General features: G+C 42.2%; 1 protein-coding gene across 1 annotated transcript in view; it reads right to left on the reverse strand.

The window, feature by feature from the left end:
• Positions 1 to 21,771, reverse strand: part of LOC127495356 (cyclin-dependent kinase-like 1) — a 63,332-nt gene that overhangs the window by 4,573 nt on the left and 36,988 nt on the right. The window contains exon 9 of the mRNA XM_051862154.1: positions 8,554 to 8,706. Within this exon, the coding sequence (XP_051718114.1) occupies positions 8,554 to 8,706 (153 nt within the window). The remainder of the gene's footprint in view (positions 1 to 8,553; positions 8,707 to 21,771) is intronic.

Consider the following 21,771-nt stretch of genomic DNA (forward strand, 5'->3'; position numbering starts at 1 on the left):
TGGCTAAACCGACCGTCTGCTAGCTGCCTCACGTTACAGAAGTCAGAAAATTCAGATAACTCTCAACACATAGAAACTCTTACACCTAGATATTTTCAAATAGAGACTGTGTCTGTACCCCGAATTAGTAAAAACAAAAAACTTCCAAACCCATTTAATGGTAAAAATTTAATTGATGTTCAACAAATAAAAAATAGAGATAATAATGCTAAACAAATGATAAAACTCGGGTTGTTAAATATTAGATCCCTTTCTTCAAAATCACTTATTGTTAATGATATTATCAAAGATAATAATCTAGATGTGCTGTGTTTGACAGAAACTTGGCTAAAACCGGACGATTACATTACTTTAAATGAGTCTAGTCCTCAAGGTTATGATTATCGACACAATGCCCGTCAGAAAGGCAAAGGGGGAGGTGTTGCTGTAATCTATAGTAATATTTACAGTATTAGTCAGAAGTCTTTCAAATATAATTCCTTCGAAACTATGGTACTTTACGTAACATTATGTAAGTTGACATTTGTGCTGGCTACTGTATACAGGCCACCAGGACACAATACAGACTTTATCAAAGAATTTGCTGACTTTCTATCAGAGTTAGTACTAGCTGCAGGTAAAGTCCTTGTTGTTGGTGATTTTAATATTCATGTAGATAATAAAAAAGACGCATTAGGATTGGCATTTGCAGATATTCTAAACTCTATTGGTGTTAGACAACATGTGTCAGGACCCACTCATTGTCATAATCATACTTTAGATCTAATATTGTCACATGGAATCGATATTGATGCTGTTGAAATTCTGCAGCAGAGTGACGACATCTCAGATCATTATCTAGTCTCGTGTATACTACATTTAGTCAAGGCGGCTAAACTGCCTCCATGCCATAAATATGGTAGAACCATCACTTCTACCACTAAAGATTGCTTTATAAATAATCTTCCTGATCATTTTCATCGCCTTAGCATACCAGACAGCTTAGAAGACCTCGATGTTGCAACAGAAACTATTGCCTCTGTCTTTTCCAGCACATTAGACTCAGTTGCTCCTTTGCGTTTAAAAAAGATTAAGGAAATTAATCCAATGCCATGGTACAATGACCACACTCGGGCCCTAAAGTTAGCAGCCAGAAAAATGGAGCGCAGCTGGAAGAAATCAAAACTAGAAGTATTTCGTATTTCGTGGAGAGAGAGAATGATTGAGTACAGAAAGGCCTTAAAATCTGCTAGATCTGCCTATTTTTCAAAACTCTTAGAAGAAAATAAACACAACCCTAGGTATTTATTTGATACAGTGGCTAAATTAACAAGAAATAAAGCTTCAACTTCTGATGTTTCCAAAGAGCACAGCAGTAATGACTTTATGAACTTCTTTACTTGCAAGATTGATAATATTAGAGAAAAAATAATAACCATGCAACCGTCTACTACAGTATCGTGTCAGATAGTGCATTGTAGTGTCCCTGAGGAAAAATTCAATTCATTTACTGCTTTAGGAGAGGAAGAATTGTCTAAACTTGTTAAATCATCAAAATCAACAACATGTATGTTAGACCCTATACCGACTAAGCTATTGAAAGAAATGCTTCCAGAGGTCATAGACCCTCTTCTCAATATCGTCAATTCATCTTTATCATTAGGATACGTACCAAAAACTTTTAAGCTGGCTATTATTAAACCTCTTATTAAAAAACCACAACTTGATCCTAGAGAATTAGTCAATTACAGGCCGATCTCAAATCTCACTTTTCTGTCAAAAATACTAGAAAAGGCAGTATCATCACAGCTATGTTCCTTTTTAGAAAGAAATGGTATCTGTGAGGATTTCCAGTCAGGATTTAGACCGTACCATAGTACTGAGACTGCTCTCATTAGAGTTACTAATGATTTGCTCTTATCATCAGATCGTGGTTGTATCTCTCTATTAGTGTTACTGGATCTTAGTGCAGCATTTGACACTATTGATCACAATATTCTTTTAAATAGACTCGAAAATTATGTTGGCATTAGTGGAATTGCATTGTCATGGTTCAAATCATACTTATCTGACCGTTATCAGTTTGTAGTAGTAAACGAAGACATGTCATATCGATCACAAGTTCAATATGGAGTACCACAAGGCTCAGTACTAGGACCGTTACTGTTCACTCTGTACATGCTACCCTTGGGAGATATCATTAGGAAGCATGGCGTTAGTTTTCACTGTTACGCTGATGATACTCAGCTCTATATTTCTTCGCGCCCTGACGAAACTTACCAATTCACAAAATTAACGGAGTGCATAGCTGATATAAAAAATTGGATGACCAGTAATTTCCTACTACTAAATTCAGAAAAAACAGAGATTCTAATTTTTGGACCAAAAACTTCTTCACGTAATAACCTAGAATATTGTCTAACACTTGATGGCTGCTCTGTTAAGTCTTCGTCGTCAGTTAGGAACCTAGGTGTGCTCTTTGATACCAATCTTTCATTTGAAGGCCATGTTACTAGCATCTGTAAAACCGCATTCTTCCATCTTAAAAATATATCTAAACTACGACATATGCTCTCAATGAAAAATGCAGAACAGTTAGTTCATGCGTTCATGACCTCAAGGCTAGATTACTGTAACGCTCTACTGGGTGGTTGTTCTGCTCGCCTGATAAATAAACTACAGCTCGTACAAAATGCAGCAGCTAGAGTTCTTACTAGAACCAGGAAGTATGACCATATTAGCCCAGTTCTGTCAACACTGCATTGGCTTCCTGTTAAACATCGTATAGATTTTAAAATCTTGCTAATTACTTACAAAGCACTAAATGGTTTAGCTCCCCAGTACCTGAGCGAGCTCCTAATTCATTATAGTCCTTCACGTCTATTGCGATCTCAGAATTCAGGCCAGCTGATAATACCTAGAATATCAAAATCAACTGCAGGTGGTAGATCCTTCTCCTATTTGGCACCTAAACTCTGGAACAATCTTCCTAGCATTGTTCGGGAAGCAGACACACTCTGTCAGTTTAAATCTAGACTAAAAACGCATCTCTTTAACCTGGCATACACATAACACATTACCAATTTATATTTCCAAATCCGTTAAAGGATTATTAGGCTGCATAAATTAGGTCAGCCGGAACCGGGAACACTTCCTATAACACCTGATGTACTCGTTACATCAGAAGAAGAATGGCATCTACGCTAATATTAGTCTTTCTGTTTATCCCGAGGTTCACCGTAGTCAACCGGATCCGGGCCGTATCCAGGTGAGACCAAGGACCTGCACCTTGACACGACCACAACGCAGCCCTGAAGTATCAGCAGAGATTGAGTCAACTAGATCATCCCCTGTGAAGGCCTCATCGACACGACAGCCACGACACAGTTCCTCAACAACCGTCCATACCGGCGTGATGAATACGATCCTCAATTGGATGGAACTGAAATAAATACTTTTAATGTTGCGATCCTATTGGACTTATGATAGCAACCTGAATTGTAACAAAGCACTGTTGGCCAGAGGAGAACTGGCACCCCGACTAAGCCTGGTTTCTCCCAAGGTTTTTTTCTCCATTTAACACCAATTTGCCACTTGTCTGCCACCTGATGTCACCTGATGGAGTTTGGGTTCCTTGCCGCTGTCGCCTCTGGCTTGCTTAGTTGGGGACACTTGACTTGACATTTTGATATTCAACAGTGCTTTTGATCTGCCTGCATTGACACTATTCTTTAAGAGCTGCTGTGCAGTCAAACAATGTACCAGTTATCAATGTAAAGCTGCTTTGACACAATCTACATTGTAAAAAGCGCTATATAAATAAAGGTGACTTGACTTGACCCTGCCATCCAGTGTGCATCAGGGCGCAGCGGTCCCCGCCGACCCTCCGAGGAGGGCCGGCCGTCACTTGATTCGGCTATCTGTTGCCGGTGCGCCGCTTCAGAGAGCCGAGCCAAGTGCTCAAAAAACACCAGAGGCCAGTCTCGAGAGACTGGTTCCCTTAGTAGATTTTATGGCAGAATGGAAACTTCTACCGAATATATCAAAATGGGTGCTGCTCATTATAGAGAAGGGTTACAGAATTCAGTTCGGGTCTCGCCCGCCCAGGTTCAATGGGGTCCTTCCCACAGTGGTGACCCCCGAGCAGTCTCTGGTGATGGAACAAGAGGTTGTGACACTTTTGCAAAAAGGAGCTATAGAAAGGGTTCCTCCTCCCAGCAAGCTGTCAGGTTTTTACAGCCGCTACTTCATCGTTCCAAAGAAGGATGGGGGACTACGTCCTATCATAGATTTACGTGTGCTAAATCGCTCTATACAAAAGCTAAAATTCAAGATGCTTACACAGATTATCCCACAGATCAGGTCCGAGGACTGGTTTGTGGCGATAGACCTGAAAGATGCGTACTTTCATGTGTCCATCCATCCTTCTCACAGGAAGTTCCTCAGGTTTGCTTTCGGGGGCGAAGCCTACCAGTACAGGGTTCTTCCGTTCGGCCTGTCATTATCACCCCGCACATTCACGAAGTGCGTGGATGCAGCCCTGGCTCCATTGAGACTCCAGGGCATCCGTGTACTAAACTATATCGACGATTGGTTGATTCTAGCTCAATCAGAGCAACTGGCAGCTCAGCATCGAGATGCTGTCCTGTCCCACATGAAAAGGCTTGGGCTGAGGCTCAATGCCAAAAAGAGTGTGCTAGTTCCGGCTCAGACTGCCAATTATCTGGGTGTAGTCTGGGACTCCACCACGATGCGGGCGCATCTGTCCCCCGCTCGTGTGAGTTCCATTCTCGCAGCCGTGAAAGGGGTGAAATTAGGCCAGTCACTCACTGTAAAACAGTTTCAGAAATTGTTGGGTCTGATGGCAGCTGCGTCCAACGTGATACCTTTTGGCCTTCTGCACATGAGACCCTTACAGTGGTGGCTCAAGACCAGGGGGTTTTCTCCAAGGGGAAATCCTTTTCGCATGATCAAAGTCACGCGGCGATGCCTTCGTGCTCTGGCCATGTGGAAAAATCCCTGGTTCCTGTCCCAGGGACCTGTGCTGGGGACTTCTGGTCGTCGTGTAATGCTTACGACAGATGCTTCCCTCACGGGCTGGGGGGCGATCATGAGTGGTCGCTCAGCTCAGGGTCTATGGGAGGACCATCAGCTCTCCTGGCACATAAATCGGCTGGAGATGATGGCGGTATTTCTAGCACTGAAACACTTCCTCCCAGACCTGAGAGACCACCATGTGTTGGTCCGCACGGACAACATGTCGGTGGTCTCATACATAAACCATCAGGGGGGTCTGCGGTCTCGCCAACTATATTACTTGGCCCGTCGGATCCTCCTGTGGTCCCTAGGGAAGCTGCTCTCGCTAAAGGCAGCTTACATCCCGGGGTATCAAAATGTGGGAGCAGACGCCCTGTCGAGACAGGGGCCAAGGCCCGGGGAGTGGAAGCTCCACCCGGAAGTGGTGGACCTCATATGGAGAAATTTCGGTCAAGCAGAAGTCGACCTATTTGCATCGGGAGAGTCAACCCAGTGTTCACTCTGGTACTCCCTAACACATCCAGCACCTTTGGGTCTGGATGCCATGGTACAGACGTGGCCGAGGCTACGTCTGTACGCATTTCCCCCGTTCGCTCTGCTCCCGGGGGTTCTGGAGAAAGTACGCCAGGAGGGGGCCAGCCTGATACTGGTAGCCCCGTTCTGGCCAACCAGGATATGGTTCTCGGACTTAGTGTCCCTACTAGACGGCTCCCCAATGGAGCTTCCCCTCAGACAGGATCTCCTGTCGCAAGCGGGCGGCACGATAATACATCCTCGCCCAGAACTGTGGAAGCTATGGGCCTGGCCTCTGAGGGGGCCAGGTTCATAGATGCTGGTCTCCCAACTGAGGTTGTGGAGACCATCCTTAACTCCAGAGCTCCCTCCACGAGGAAGCTATATTCCTATAAATGGAATTTATTCTCTACTTGGTGTAGACAAAATGATACGGACCCTGTCCACTCTTCCATAAGCTTTGTGCTAAGATTCCTTCAAGAAAAATTCTCAGAAGGCTTATCCCCTTCTACCTTAAAAGTCTATGTTGCAGCTATCTCAGCCTATCATGCTCCTCTTGAGGGGGATTCCTCGGTTGGACGAGACCCCCTTGTCACACGCTTCCTCCGTGGTACACTGAGGTTGAGGCCTCCAGTGCGCACAAGGGTTCCGGCCTGGGACTTGGCCGTGGTACTGCAAGGGTTAGCCGAGGCTCCCTTCGAACCATTAGAGGAGGTTCCAGAAAAATTCCTCACTCTAAAAACTATTTTCCTACTCGCTATCACTTCCCTGAAAAGGATAGGAGATTTACAAGCACTTTCAGTTGCTCCATCTTACCTGGAATTTGCCCCAGGAATGGTGAAGGCATTCCTTCATGCTAGACCTGGCTATGTGCCGAAGGTCCCCACCAATGTCACAGGCCCTATTGTGCTCCAGGCCTTTTACCCTCCTCCCTTTGGGAATTCGGATCAGGAAAAGCTGAATCTGCTCTGCCCAGTGAGGGCTTTAGATGCGTACGTCCACAGAGCTGCCCTGTGGCGAAAATCAGATCAACTGTTTGTCTGTTATGGGTCCCCTAAGAAAGGGGGCCCAGCATCGAAGCAGAGGATGAGCAAGTGGGCGGTCGAGGCCATCTCACTTGCATATGAAGCGGCCGGACAGCCTTCCCCACTGAATGTCCGTGCCCATACTACTAGGGGTATGGCGGCATCAAAAGCTTTGATGTCTGGAATTTCCATTGATGATATATGTGATGCAGCTGGATGGTCATGCCAGCACACATTTATTAGGTTTTACAACCTGGATGTCGGCTCCACTCCGGGGGCTTCTGTATTGTCAAGCTAACATTGGCAAGTACTTGAAGTTACGGCACAGCTGGGATTGCGTTCCCAATGCGTTATACGCAGCGTCGACAGTTCCCACGAAAGGGAACGTCTCGGGTTACGGATGTAACCCTGGTTCCCTGAGTAGGGAACGAGACGCTGCGTCTCCTGCCGTACCCCCAGCATACTTGCGAGTGCTTGCTTCAGACTTATCCCAGAAGCTAGCGATCTCTGCGTCCGGGTATGCTTTATAGTTTCCTGGTCCGTGACGTCACCCGCCTCTGACGTCTCGCTACGCGATTGGTTAGATACATGAGTGCTTCAATGACGCAAACACGCAGAAGGTTCCCAATGCGTTATACGCAGCGTCTCGTTCCCTACTCAGGGAACCAGGGTTACATCCGTAACCCGAGACGTTCTTTCTATATTCTATATATGCAATTGTGTTGATAAAAAAACGAAACGTCTCAATTTACGCATGTAACCATGGTTCCCTGAGAACAGGGAACGAGACATTGCGTCCTAGAACGCCAATGGGGAACACCTTAGCAGGAACCGGTGTCTGAAATGCTATCAAATCACGGCAATTGTATTGGCCGGTGACAGCCTATGACGTCACTACTAGTACGACCTGAAATGCACATAAGGGGCGCCTAGAGAACAAGTCATCCACTTATCGTCTGAAAGGACTGTTCAGCAGGCGGCCCCGAGGCATGGCAGGGAGACGCAATGTCTCATTCCCTGTTCTCAGGGAACCATGGTTACATGCGTAACCTGAGACGTTCCCTTTCAAAAGGGAACTTGCATTGCGTCCTAGAACGCTAATGGGGAACGAAATACCCACGCTGCCATGCTGAGGGGAGTGCATGCCAAAGAATGGCTGACAAAAAAACAGATTGACAATTTCAATAGAAACGTCAAAATCACTCCTCCTACGGGTCTAATAGGCTGTCAGAGACAGCATTCCCTACGGCCACTACCCAAGCTATAAGCCTCAAAGAGGCCTCCAGAAACATCTAGAAGCCTACCAAGGCCGCTCAAAGGCTTGGAACCAACAACTTCAACAGAAGGGGTCCCTTTAAGGGAATGTGGCCAGGGAGCCGAAAGGAGCCCATCATAGGGTGATTGTCAAGGTGGCCTTGCGGTAGGCCAACGTCAAAGACCTCAACTACCTAGAGCTCAAATGGAGCGGCAGCCTTGAATAGAGACTCTCAAACAAGAGGAAGCCAGCTCACTCATCACAGGGTGATGTCAAGTGTGGCCCAGAGAGGGCCAACACCTACCGTAATGATCTATCTGGAGCTCAGGGGAGCGGAGGCTTCAGCATATCGCCTTCTACTCTCTAAGCGAAAGGTAACCGCTTAACTCGACCTAGGGAAGGTATCAAGAAGGCAAGGCCTAACAAAGGCCAACACCTCAAAATTGTGATATTACCTGGAGCTCAGCAGAGTGGTGGCTTCAACAAACGACAAAAAATATATATATATATATTTTTGTTTTATTTAAAATTCTTTTATTTTTTATTTTTTGGAAAGTTTTTTATTGTTTTTTCCTTTGAATTAATGGCAAATGAATGGGTTAATGAACAAGTAAAAATGCCATGGATTTGTTTTCCCTTGTGCCAAACTTGTACTTGTCTGATCATCAGTGTCTTTAAACCTTTGGACATTAAACTTTGTGAATTTATTTATTTTTTTAAATTTTTTTTACTGTAGATTCATACCCCGGGAGGTTTGCGTCTTAGGCCTTTCTCATAGCGTCTTCCGAGACGATCATTTTCTCTGCTCCATCCCGTTCCCCCATCCTCCTGGAAGTATGGCAGCTCTAGAAGCTCTTCACAGGACAACCTGCCAGACGGATCCATTACTAGGCAGGACTACAAAGACACACACACAAACACACATAGAAAATTATTTGCAAGTCTTTAGAACCCATCTTATAATGTTTAAAATCAAATCACATCATCCTAAATATTCAGACCATTATGTACTACAGATGCCTTATGCGGGGGCATCGAACGCAGGTCTCTCATGCTCAGAGTCTTAACAACTGAGCTAACTCTCCAATGAATGAACTCAGGAGCAGAAGAGTAATGCGCAGTGAGTTGTGAAATTCCAAAAAACAAATAATCTTTACTGAAGGTAAAAAAGCAACAAAGTACAACAAAATGTAGGAAGCCGAGCTTCCAAAAACAGAGAAACTAAAGCAGACACAAGGGTTAAAATACAGAATAAAGCAGACTTAGTTTCTTTGCAGGTCATAGGAGAAAAGTGACCTGTTGCATGAAGCTAACTGAATAAACTCCAAGTTTCAGAGTAGGTTTACAGTTGACAAATCCAAATAAATCCAACCTGGTTTAGATCAGGTTCAGTGGTCTCACACTCAGTAATAAACGTTCTCTGTCTACTCAGGTTTGATCTAGGGTTTGTGATTAACTCTGAAGTGTGTGCACCTGAAAGTGTGACAAGTACGGCAAAAAGCCAGTCAAACAGAACATGCAGAGCGTCTGTTTGATTCACTTCTCACGAGAGAGCCACGCAATTCACTTCTCTTCAGAAGCTTAAGAGATTGTTATGAAAAATATCATTAAATTAAATGCATTTACAAGGCAGGAATAAACACTGCTGCTGCAGTTAAAGTTTGAGAAGGCTGTTGAAAGAAAATATCTGACTAAATCGATGCATGTGAATCAAAGAAGGAGGCTTTATATATTAATGCATGTATTATGTTTATATGAATTTAAAAGCAAAGTTTAATATTAATTAATTAATAATCAATTAATATAATAATTATATGAATATATTAAATGAATTGTACATAATTATAATTTATATAACTTAAATAGTAGCAAAAGATTTTGTCTCTACATTTCTTTTACTCTAAACTGCTTTAATTCGGAGCGAGAGTTACAGGGAGAGTGGCTTTATTGCATCAGATACATGTTACTTTACTCACAGCTGATTGGTCCTATTTGGGTTTGTGATCTCTAACCCAGAATAAAACCTGCTCCGGAGCAGGTTAGCCGTGTAGTGTAAGTTACCATGACAATGAAATCTGCTAAAAACCAATCCACCTTCTTGAGCCTGTTAGTGCTTAGAGATTAGTGCTACAGAGTTTTCTTGCACACATGACAAAAAAAAAAAACAGAGTGAGCATATTATTAGATTGATAAGTGACTATCCCTCACTCTTTTCTGATGTGTCTGGCAGAACCACCGTGCTAAAACATGACATTGATGTTGGTGCGTCTTCCACAGTCAAGCAACATCCCTATAGTGTAAACCCAAGCAAACGTGACATAATGAGATCTGAAATTGAGTACATGCTGCAGCATGGACTAGCGGTGAACAGTCAGTTCATGGATTATGTCCTGTTTATTAGTGCCCAAATCAGATGCTTCTATCACTTCTGTGCAGATTATTGTAAGGTTAACTCCTTATTATAATTATAACCATGCAACCGTCTACTACAGTATCGCGTCAGACAGTGCATTGTAGTGTCCCTGAGGAAAAATTCCATTAATTCGCTGCTATAGGTGAGGAAGAATTGTCTAGACTCGTTAAATCATCAAAATCAACAACATGTATGTTAGACCCTATAACGACTAAGCTATTGAAAGAGATGCTTCCAAAGGTCATAGATCCTCTTCTTAATATCGTTAATTCATCTTTATAACTAAGATACGTACCGAAAACTTTTAAGCTGGCTATTATTAAACCTGTTATTAAAAAACCACAACTTGATCCTAGAAAATTAGTCAATTACAGGCCGATCTTGAATCTACCTTTTCTGTCAAAAATATTAGAAAAGGCAGTATCATCGCAACTATGTTTCTTTTTAGAAAGAAATGGTATCTGTCAGGATTTCCAGTCAGGATTTAGACCGTATCATAGTACTGAGACTGCTCTCATTAGAGTTGCAAATGATTTGCTCTTATCGGATTGTGGTTGTATCTCTCTATTAGTGTTACTGCACTAATAGCATTCAACACTATCGACCACAACATTCTATTAAACTTGAAAATTACGTTGGCATAAGTGGAATTGCATTGGCATGGTTCAAATCATACTTATCTGACCGTTATCAGTTTGTAGTAGTAAACGAAGAGATGTCATATCAATCACAAGTTCAATATGGAGTACTGCAAGGCTCAGTACTAGGACCATTGCTTTTCACTCTGCACATGCTACCCTTGGGAGATATCATTAGGAAGCATGGTGTTAGTTTTCACTGTTATGCTGATGATACTCAGCTCTATATTTCTTCGCGCCCTGACGAAACTTACCAATTCACAAAATTAACGGAATGCATAGCTGATATAAAAAACTGGATGACCAGTAATTTCCTACAACTAAATTCAGAAAAAACAGAGATTCTAATTATTGGACCAAAAACTTCTTAACGTAATAGCCTAGAATACTGTCTAACACTTGATGGCTGCTCTGTTAAGTCTTCGTCGTCAGTTAGGAACCTGGGTGTGCTCTTTGATACCAATCTCTCATTTGAAAGCCACATTTCTAGCATTTGTAAAACCGCATTCTTCCATCTTAATAATTTATATAAACAATGACATGCTCTCAATGACAAATGCGGAACAGTTCATGCATTCATGACCTCAAGGCTAGATTACTGTAATGCTCTACTGGGTGGTTGCCCTCCTCACTTGATAAATAAACTACAACTTAACACATTATAGTCCTTCTCTATTGTGATCTCAGAATTCTGGCCAGTTGATAATACCTAGAATATCAAAATCAACTGCAGGTGGTAGATCATTTTCCTTTTTAGCGCCTAAACTTTAGAACAGTCTGCCTAGCATTGTTCAGGAAGCAGACACACTCTGTCAGTTTAAATCTAGACTAAAAATGCGTCTCTTTAATCTGGCATACACATAACACATAATCAATTTATGTTTTGAATGAGAGAATGAGAATGAGAAAGAATGAGAATGAGCTTTATTGCCAGGTATGTTTATACATACTAGGAATTTGTTGTAGTGACAGAAGCTCCACAGTGCAACAGAGTGACAGTGACAAGACAAGACACAGATAATAAAAAGAACAATATACAAATATACAGACAATGTGCAAAATAGCAAAGACACAATATACAAATTAAAATAAATTAAAATAGGCAATTTACTATGTACAGATATGTTAAGTGTAAATTAGAAATGTAAACAAGTATGTGTGTTAAATAAATAAATGAATGTATAATAGTGTGTGTGTTGTGTGTTCCTCGTTTATTGTCAAGTGTTCATGAGATGGATTGCCTGAGGGAAGAAACTGTTCCTGTGTCTGGTCGTTCTGGTGCTCAGTGCTCTGTAGCGTCGACCAGACGGCAACAGTTCAAAGAGGGAGTGTGCTGGATGTGAGGGGTCCAGAGTGATTTTGCCAGCCCTTTTGTGCACTCTGGATAAGTACAGATCTTGGAGAGTGGGGAGGGTTGTACCAATGATTCACTCAGCAGTCTGGACTATCCGACGTAGTCTTCTGAGGTCAGAATTGGTAGCTGAGCTGAACCAGACGGTAATTGAAGTGCATAGGATGGATTCAGTGATGGCAGAGTAGAACTGTTTCAGCAGTTCCTGTGGCAGGTTGAACTTCCTCAGTTGGCGGAGGAAGTACAGCCTCTGTTGGGCCTTTTTCACAATGGAGTCTATGGGAATGTCCCACTTCAGGTCCTGACATATGGTGTTGTCGAGGAACCTGAATGACTCCACTGTTTTTACAGTGCTGTTCATGATGGTGAGTCGGGGTAGAGCAGGAGGGTTTCTTCTGAAGTCCATGATCATCTCCACTGTTTTGAGCGTGTTCAGCTCCAGGTTATTGTGACTACACCAGACAGCCAGCTCTTTAACCTCCTGTCTGTAAGCAGACTCATCTCCGTCCCGGATGAGGCCGATGACTGTGGTGTCATCCACAAACTTCAGGAGCTTGACAGAGGGGTCTTTAGAGGTGCAGTCATTGGTGTAGAGGGAGAAGAGCAGTGGGGAGAGGACACAACCCTGAGGAGCGCCAGTGCTGATGGTACGGGTGTTGGATGAGAATTTTCCCAGCCTCACTAGCTGCTGCCTGTCTGTCAAAAAGCTGGTGATCCACTGACAGACAGAGGTGGGCACTGAGAGCTGAGTTAGTTTGGGCAGGAGGAGGTTTGGGATGATGGTGTTAAAAGCCGAGCTGAAGTCCACAAACAGGATCCTTACATAAGTCCCTGATTTATCCAGATGCTGTAGGATGAAGTGCAGACCCATGTTTACTGCATCATCCACAGACCTGTTTGCTCGGTAAGCAAACTGCAGGGGGTCCAGTTCAGATAAGCCAGAACCAGTTTTTCAACCGATTTCATGACGACAGACGTTAGCGTCACAGGTCTGTAGTCGTTAAGTCCTGTTATCTTGGGTTTCTTTGGAACGGGGATGATGGTGGAGCATTTAAAGCAGGAAGGGACCTCACACAACTCCAGTGATCTGTTGAAGATCTGTGAAAAGATGGGGGCCAGCTGATCAGCACAGGTTTTCAGACAGGCTGGTGTCACACCGTCTGGGCCTGGTGCTTTTTTCTTTTGTTCTTTCTGAAGACCTGGCACACGTCATCTTCACTGATCTGAAGTGGAGGAGTGGGGGAGAGGGGGGTTCTTGGAGGTGATAATGGTGTTTTTTCAAACCTGCAATAGAACTCATTCAGTTCGTCTGCCAGTTGTTGATTCACCACATTGCTGGGGGATGGTGTCTTGTAGTTGGTGATGTCTTTCAGACCTTTCCACACTGATGAAGAGTCACTGGAATAGAATTGGTTCCTTAATTTTTCAGCCGGAACCAGGAACACTTCCTATAACACCAAATGTACTCGTTACATCAGAAGAAGAATGGCATCTACGCTAATATTAGTCTCTCTGTTTATCCCGAGGTTTACCGTAGTCAGCTGGATCCAGGCCGTATCCAGGCAGTATCCAGATCAGATGGAGGACCTGTGCCTAGACACGATGACAACGCAGCCCTGAAGTGTCAACAGAGATTGCGTCAACTAGATCATCCCCTGTGAGGGCCTCACCGACACTACAGCCAGTGGCACAGATTCCCAACAAACCATCCCATAACGGCATATGATCTTCAACTAGATGGAACTGGATAAAAAATTTTAACTGTTGCGATCCCAATCGGATTTATGACCTGTATATTTTGTGCATTTAAAGTTAATTTCATCAATCTGGTGCACATTTAGAGTTCAAAATTAAGCTCCAACCCATGTTCAGTGTGCAAATTGAACAAAGGAAAAAAAACAGCCAGTGAATTGACTTGTACCTGAACTTTTGTAAGATTGAAAATATCCAAAGATATTTTAAAATGAACAAAGACATTTGCTTTGCTGTATCAACCCCCACTCTCTTGCTACAGGGGCCATTTGGAAGGTGCAAAGGTGTTGATAGTGATCAAGCCCTATAGGCCAAGATGTGTATACATCGGGGGTCTACGAATTGTCACAACTTTTGTACAGTGGGGGAAGTTTTAATCTTCTGATTGGTCAAGTTTGAATGTCTCATATTTGGGTTTCAGTCACATGGTCAAGGAAGGGATAAAAGAAGATTGTAACTGTTGCTCTGTCTCTTCTTTTTCTAGGCTCTCTTTTATTCTCTGGCTCTTCTTTTTGCTGGGGCTTACTGTCTCTGGCTCTTTCTTTCTTCTCTTTTCTAAAGTCTCTCTCTCTCTCTCTCTCTCTCTCTCTCTCTCTCTCTCTCTCAATTTTTTCAATTTCACTTCAGCTTTATTAGCATGACTGTGAATCACAATGTTGCCAAAGCATTAACATATTAACATATTATATATACATAATAAAACAAACAAAACATATATGTATACATCATGCCATATGTAGCATAGTAAATAAATCCAGCTACGTAAATGAATAAATAAAGCAGGTCTCTCTAGAGAGTTATCCATTTCTAACATTGTGAATGGCTAACACATATTTTGCAGCTAGTGCTGGCTGTGTTATCATCTTCACCGAGTATGAAGGGCATTTTCTCGGTATCAATCAGTTCAATGAATGATGGAATCAATGTTTTAAATCTGGGGAGAAATGTTTCTCTTACATCGTGATATTTAGGACAGATGAGTAGAAAGTGTTTCTCATCCTCTATTTGCTGTAGATCACAGTGTCTACAGACCCTCTGCTCTCTCACTGTTCATGTTTGTCTATGTCTTCCTCTCTTTATTTCTAGATCACGGTCACTTAATCTGTATTTGGAGAGGATTTGTCTTTCTTTAAATTGTTTCATTAATAGGTAATTTGCCAATTTAGTGGTTCTATTTAGGGTCGAGTAACATTGGAGTTTATTTTGGAGGTCAAAATGTGCTTTTAGTGATTCATCATGAATATCTTTTATTTTGTCAATTTCTTTAATAATTTAATAATAGATTTTCTCTCTCTCTCTCTCTCTTCCTTCCTATCTCTCAGGTAACATATATGCTGGGTACGATTAATGATATATGATTTTATCTTCTCATACATCTCTTTTGTAACTATTTTAAGTGTAACCATAACCATGGTCATTAACTAGTTTTGATTTGGTATTAACTTTGAAGCGCTACCTATTGCAATATAATATCGTCACACTATAGCAATGCTCTCCCACATATTTTGTTATTGTAATTGCACTTATTTCTGTCGTTGGTATAAGTAGCAGTGGGTGGTAATAGACAAGAAATGTACAGTTTTCTACCATCTTGCTGATAACGTTTCTTTAGTCATTCGGCAACCCTGCAGCCTGAACCCCTGTAAGCAGACCACCCTTACAGTTTGGTGCCGAAACCGGGATCCCTTGCAGTGTTTTCTGAAATTTACTTTGATCGGTCGTCAGAATGAGGACATTTTTTCAGAGTTGATCTTATGAATGGATTAAAGCTGACCTTCTGACCACGGAATAGGTAAGTCTGTTTTCATTGTTTAATGGTATGATAGGAAAAGTCTCCATTTGCATGAATTGCATGCAACAGAATTTAGAAGGTTGTAAATAGCTTCAATAGTCCCGTTACTGTACAATCTGAGAACAGGATGGAACGGAAAATGTCTGAAAAGAGTGACGTATTGTTTGCTTTGTGGAGCAAAAAAGTTGAGCCTAAGTTGAGCAAACTCAAGAAAGAGTGTATTGGGATTAAATGTTCAGATGATGAAATGCTCAAATGGTGGGACATAATTGGCAAACATTAAAAGAAATCAAAACATGGCGAAATAATTTAGGCTTTAAACTTCATAAAGTGTATGCGACTGTGTGTGACAACACATCTATTTTCAAGTATACATGCTAAATGTAAAGAAGTGCATTCTAAAAATGCAGATGTACAAAAATCAGAGGCAAAATTTGAGGATCTTCAAACACAGCTAGACAAATTACTAGCTGAGCAGTTGGCCTTGACTGAAAAGTGTAAAAAACACAAAGAGACCATTGCAGACCTCAAGGCTAAGCTAAATGCTCAAAAGTCTCCCAAAATGCTTAACAGCGATGGGGCTAAAAAGCATATTCACTTCTTTAATTAGGTGACTTGCTCTAATGAATCTAGAATGTTTTGTTCAGAGGCCACTGCTCAAGAAAGTGTGCCTATTTCAGTTCTTAAGGTGATGCAGCACCTTAATAGCGCAGAGTCATGTACCAGAACGCAAAGAGAGCAGGTTTTGCAGTTCCTGTCAGAAAATAGGCCATACAGAGGGAAAATGCTGGTCACTAGGTAGGGGTAGACCTCCACCTTATTTTCAGAAAAAATAGGAAACCACGTTCTAAGGGCAAAGATTAAATACTCAATTGCAGGTAAATCTCTTAGTGAGTTTACTGCATTGTTCATGCAAGGCCTCCAACTATTGACTTCACTTGCCAGTGGATTAGCAGCCCAATAGCAATAAGTTTAATAGTTAAACATCCAAATAGCAATGATCCTGTTTGTATTTTCAAATTTGTAATTGTGCTAAACACATTGTGTGCATAGAACACACATTAAAGTTGTTTATGCTACTACAGTATCTCACACTTTGCTACAATGTAAAGTAGTGAGTGTACAGCTTGTATAACAGTGTAAATTTGCTGTCCCCTCAAAATAACTCGACACACAGCCATTAATGTTTAAACCGCTGGCCACAAAAGTGAATACACCCCTAAGTGAAAATGTCCAAATTGTGCCCAAAGTGTCAATATTTTGTGTGGCCACCATTATTTTCCAGCACTGCCTTAACCCTCTTGGGCATGGAGTTCACCAGAGCTTCACAGGTTGCCACTGGAGTTCTCTTCCACTCCTCTATGAAGACATCACGGAGTTGGTGGGTGTTAGAGACCTTGCGCTTCTCCACCTTCCGTTTGAGGATGCCCCACAGATGCTCAATAGGGTTTAGGTTTCGTTAGCGCTCACCGTCCGCGTTTTGATTTCAGGCAATCACATTTTGTGAACTAAGACAATTTGATATACCGAGCTGCTGTCGAGACGTGAGCAGAACGAGAAGTCGTCTTTGACTATTGTAAGTTAATATTGATAAATAGATAAAACAGTGTACATATAAGTGACATTTTAGCGTGTTCTTAATTGGATCTCATTATTGTTAGCTTTTATCATAAGCTGTGTCCCAATTCAGGGACTGCGTCCTCCGGAGGTCGCATTTGAAGGCTGCATGCGTTGGTCTCATTTAAGAAAAATAACCGAAATAAAATTTTCTGTTATTCCTTGTGAAGTGTAAAATATTTATTTTTTTATTACTTTGCAATCTAATGTTAAACGACCGACTGGACGACGTATGCAGCCTTCAAATGCGACCTCCGGAGGACGCAGCCCCTGAATTGGGACACGGATACAGAAACACAGAATGACCAGTAATATCTGAAGCAGCGCCGCCAGTCCATATTTGTGTTTAATATGAGAAATATGCATTTTTATTATACATGGTTGCAACATTTACTTCTAATTTGTTATTATATTATAAAAATGCTTGATTGACTTCTGTTTCCTAAACGCTCAGTTGTTATTCTTTCAAATTACATAACGTTACCATCTGAATGTTTTTGAGCATGTGCAAACGGTGTGTCTTCTGTATAGCTAACTTGCGTGCTGATCTTGTATTAATGTAATTTCACAACTTTTTGTAGTTTAATAATCACATGATTAAACTTTTATGTCTTTTGTGTTAACTGTGAAGCCCCAATCAATTATGAAATTCAGAATTACGTTATTTGCAGCGTTGCTCAATTTTATATTGCCAGCAACATCATCACTATAATATTAAATGTATCACCCAGCCATAAAAATAAAAAGTGTTGATATTTTTTTCCTCATTGTATTTGGGATGTAAGTGTCACAGTCACCCTCATGTTCCGTTTGTTTTGGTTTTCTCTTGTCACATGTGCTCCCTTGTTCTAAGTTCCAGCATCAGTCACCATGGACACTAACCACCATCACAGCTGCACGTCATCAGTTAATCTCCCTTTGTGTATAATAGTTCCTGTTTGTGTTCAGTTCTTTGTCCGTTCACCGTCTTACTACGTTGTATTGTATCTGCCCTTTGCCTGTTTGGATTAAACTTGGATTACTTTGTATTTGAACCTGTTCTTCTTTGTCTTCCTTCGAGAACACAGCCTGACAGATGAACAGACCGCCCGAAATGGACGAGAGGGCAATAATGCTCGTCCGGGCTCAGGAGAGCCCAGACCTTTTTTCTTTTGTTAAAGATTTTATTTGTTTGGCCGTCACCAGTTCCCTGGACGACGAGACCCTCAAGACCTTGTTCCGGATTGGGGCTACTTTCCACCAACGCCTTGACCTCCCAGACACCACTGGACTGAACTGGAGAGAAACTGTCATTTGGTGTCTGGAGAGCGTCACGTCCCAATCTGGAGCACAGCCAGACCCAGAGCCCGTAGCAACACCCTCGACCGCGGAGAACATGCGTGTGCCCCCCGCAGATGGTGAGCCAGCACCCGCCACGATGTGTCAGCCAGAGCCCGAGGAAGAGAGGACAGAGCTGACCCTTGCCCCGGATGTGCAGCCCTACCGCAAGTCTGACCAGGGGTGTGAGCCAGCGACATCAGCGGACAAGGGAGTCACGACAACGGAGGATGAGGACTAGCTGATCGACTTCAGTGAGGAAGTTCCATCTCCTACCCTTTCCCACCCAGCATCATCTTCATCATCGTTTCTGAACGATACTAATGACTGTAAAGACTGTATATTACTCACCGTTACGCCGTCGATATCCTCACCACCTCCATCACCCCAGAGCTCAGCCAGTCCTCCAACCATGCCGCTGCCGGAGGTCCACAGCCCTGCACCGTCTCCGTGGGAGCCCCGCTCTGACGTCGAGCCACAGGTCGTGTGTCCACCTGTAGCGCCAGCACCTGAGGATCCTGCGGCTCCGCCTCCGGCCTCTGAGATCCTCATTCCATCTCGGCCTGTCGACCTGTCAGCTCTGTCGGGGCTCCTCCCACCTATGGCTTCACCGGAGACCCTCGGACTTCCGGTTCCTCTTGTCTTCGCCGCGGGCTGTCAGCACTGGGGAGCTCTGGGTCTGTGCCATCAGCGGTTTACCACCAACGCCGCCAGGGGAGCGTCGTCCTCCCTTCACCACTCCTCCTTCACCATCACTTCGCCTGCCTTCAGAACCCCCTCCGGCCCTCTCCGTGGATTTTCCTTTATGGTGCGAGGACGCGCCTCGCCGGAGGGGGATGTAATGTCACAGTCACCCTCATTTTCTGTTTGTTTTGGTTTTCTCTTGTCACATGTGCTCCCTTGCTCTAAGTTCCTGCCACCCATCAGTTACCATGGACACTAACCACCATCACAGCTGCACTTCATCAGTTAATCTCCCTTTGTGTATAATAGTTCCTGTTTGTGTTCAGTTCTTTGTCCGTTCAGCGTCTTACTACGTTGTATTGTATCTACCCTTTGCCTGTTTGGATTAAACTTGGATTACTTTGTATTTTAACTTGTTCTTCTTCGTCTTCCTTCGAGAACACAGCTTTGTTGAAATCCGATGGCTCAGTGAGGCCTGCATAGCCAGCAATGACATTTCCTCTCTCAAGAATCTTCGGAGCGTTATGAATCAGTGTGTCGAATCAGCGGTTTGGAGTGCCAAAGTCACGTGATTTCAGCAGTTTGGCGGTTTGACACGCGATCCGAATCATGATTCGACACGCTGATTCATAACGCTCCGAAGCTTCATGAAGCAGTGTTTTGAAATCGGCCATCACTAAGTCGTTATTTTGTTTTTTTGGCGCACCAAAAATATTCTCGTTGATTTATAATATTAATATTGAACCACTGTACTCACATGAACTGGTTTGAATATGTTTTTAGTACATTAATGGATCTTGATAGAGGAAATGTCATTGCTGGCTATGCAGGCCTCACTGAGCCATCGGATTTCAACAAAAACATCTTAATTTGTGTTCCGAAGATGAACGAAGGTCTTACGGGTGTAGAGCGACATGAGGGTAAGTAATAAATGACATTATTTTCATTTTTGGGTGAACTAACCCTTTAATATCCTAAGATGATATGACCAGTTCTGTCATTTTGAGTGAAATGAAAATGTTTTAACTTCCTGCATGATGTGTTAATTTAGTACTGTTAAAGACTGTCACTGAGACCCTGCCATCTTTGTTAAATTTGTAAATGCATTTATGTTTTTATAGATCAGCAAAGAATTCACCAGGCTTGTGTCAAAGGACCTGAGCAAGTCCTTTTTTGAAGGTCTAGATGGTCATCTTTCAAAGCTGATAGTTATTCAGGTCAAAGTGTTATGAGGACATTCCAGAAATTACTTCAATACTGGACAGCCTTGATAAGGATGTGAGTCAATTTGTTTTAAAGCAGTCTTTATCTCTCCAAAATGACAATTGTGTGATCATTTACTCACTTTCATGTTTGTCCAAACCTCTATGACCTTTTTTTTTCTATGGATCATAAAACTAGTGATAGTGACATCCTTTCATACAATGACTTCAGAAAAGCAGCCTATACAATTTGTGTCATATTCCAAGTCTTCTCAAATCATACAATCTCTTTGTATGATGAAAACAAAAAAAAATTCAGTCTTTACAATAATGTTTGATTGTATTAGCTACTACATAAATTAGTTTTAATTGGTTCTTGCAAGTCTTTTGATCAAATTTCATGATATAAGAACTAATGAGGTTTGATGTTTTTGTTGTATTGTCATAGTAACATCAAAACGGATATAATCAGTTCATTACACAAAGTTATCTTCAAAAAACTTTTAAAATAGGCAACATGACTCATTCACTACTTTTACTGCATTTTTTTATAGTGCTGACTTATCCTTTATAGAGCTTAACAGCCTAGCCACTGTTCATTTTCATTGTATGGAATGAAGATATGAATATTTTTGCATGTGTTGGAGTGGCATGTTCGTGAGTAAATGACAATTATTGTCTTTGGTAACTTATCCTTTTAAATCCTGTAAAGTGTTGTTACAACCCCAATGAATTTAAGGCAGGGGTGCCCAATCTTGCTTCTGGGGAGCCAAGATCCTGCAGAGTTTAGCTTCAACCCCAATTAAACACACCTAAACCAGCTAATCAAGGTGGTCAGGATCACGACAAACTTCCAAGCAGGTGTGTTGAACCAGGTTGGAGTTAAACTCTGCAATATATTATTGGCCCTCCAGGAGCAGGATTAGACACCCCTGATTTAAGTAGTATGAGCGTGTTATTATTTTGGTGCTGAGCAAAAAGGTAATGAACAACTGTTGTTGCACCACATCACTGGTGATTTATTTACAACAAAAATATACAAGTGTAAATGTGCAAATTTGAAATGAATGTTTTTGTGTTTTTATTTTTTCTAAAAAGCATCAAATACAGAGGGAGGGGGAGAAAGGATAAACGAATAAAGAAAAACAAAGGATTGAATGAATAAAGTTGGTACTTTAACCATCCTTTATTTTACA

The sequence above is a fragment of the Ctenopharyngodon idella genome, chromosome 15 (genome assembly GCF_019924925.1).
Source record: "Ctenopharyngodon idella isolate HZGC_01 chromosome 15, HZGC01, whole genome shotgun sequence".
Taxonomy (NCBI): domain Eukaryota; kingdom Metazoa; phylum Chordata; class Actinopteri; order Cypriniformes; family Xenocyprididae; genus Ctenopharyngodon; species Ctenopharyngodon idella.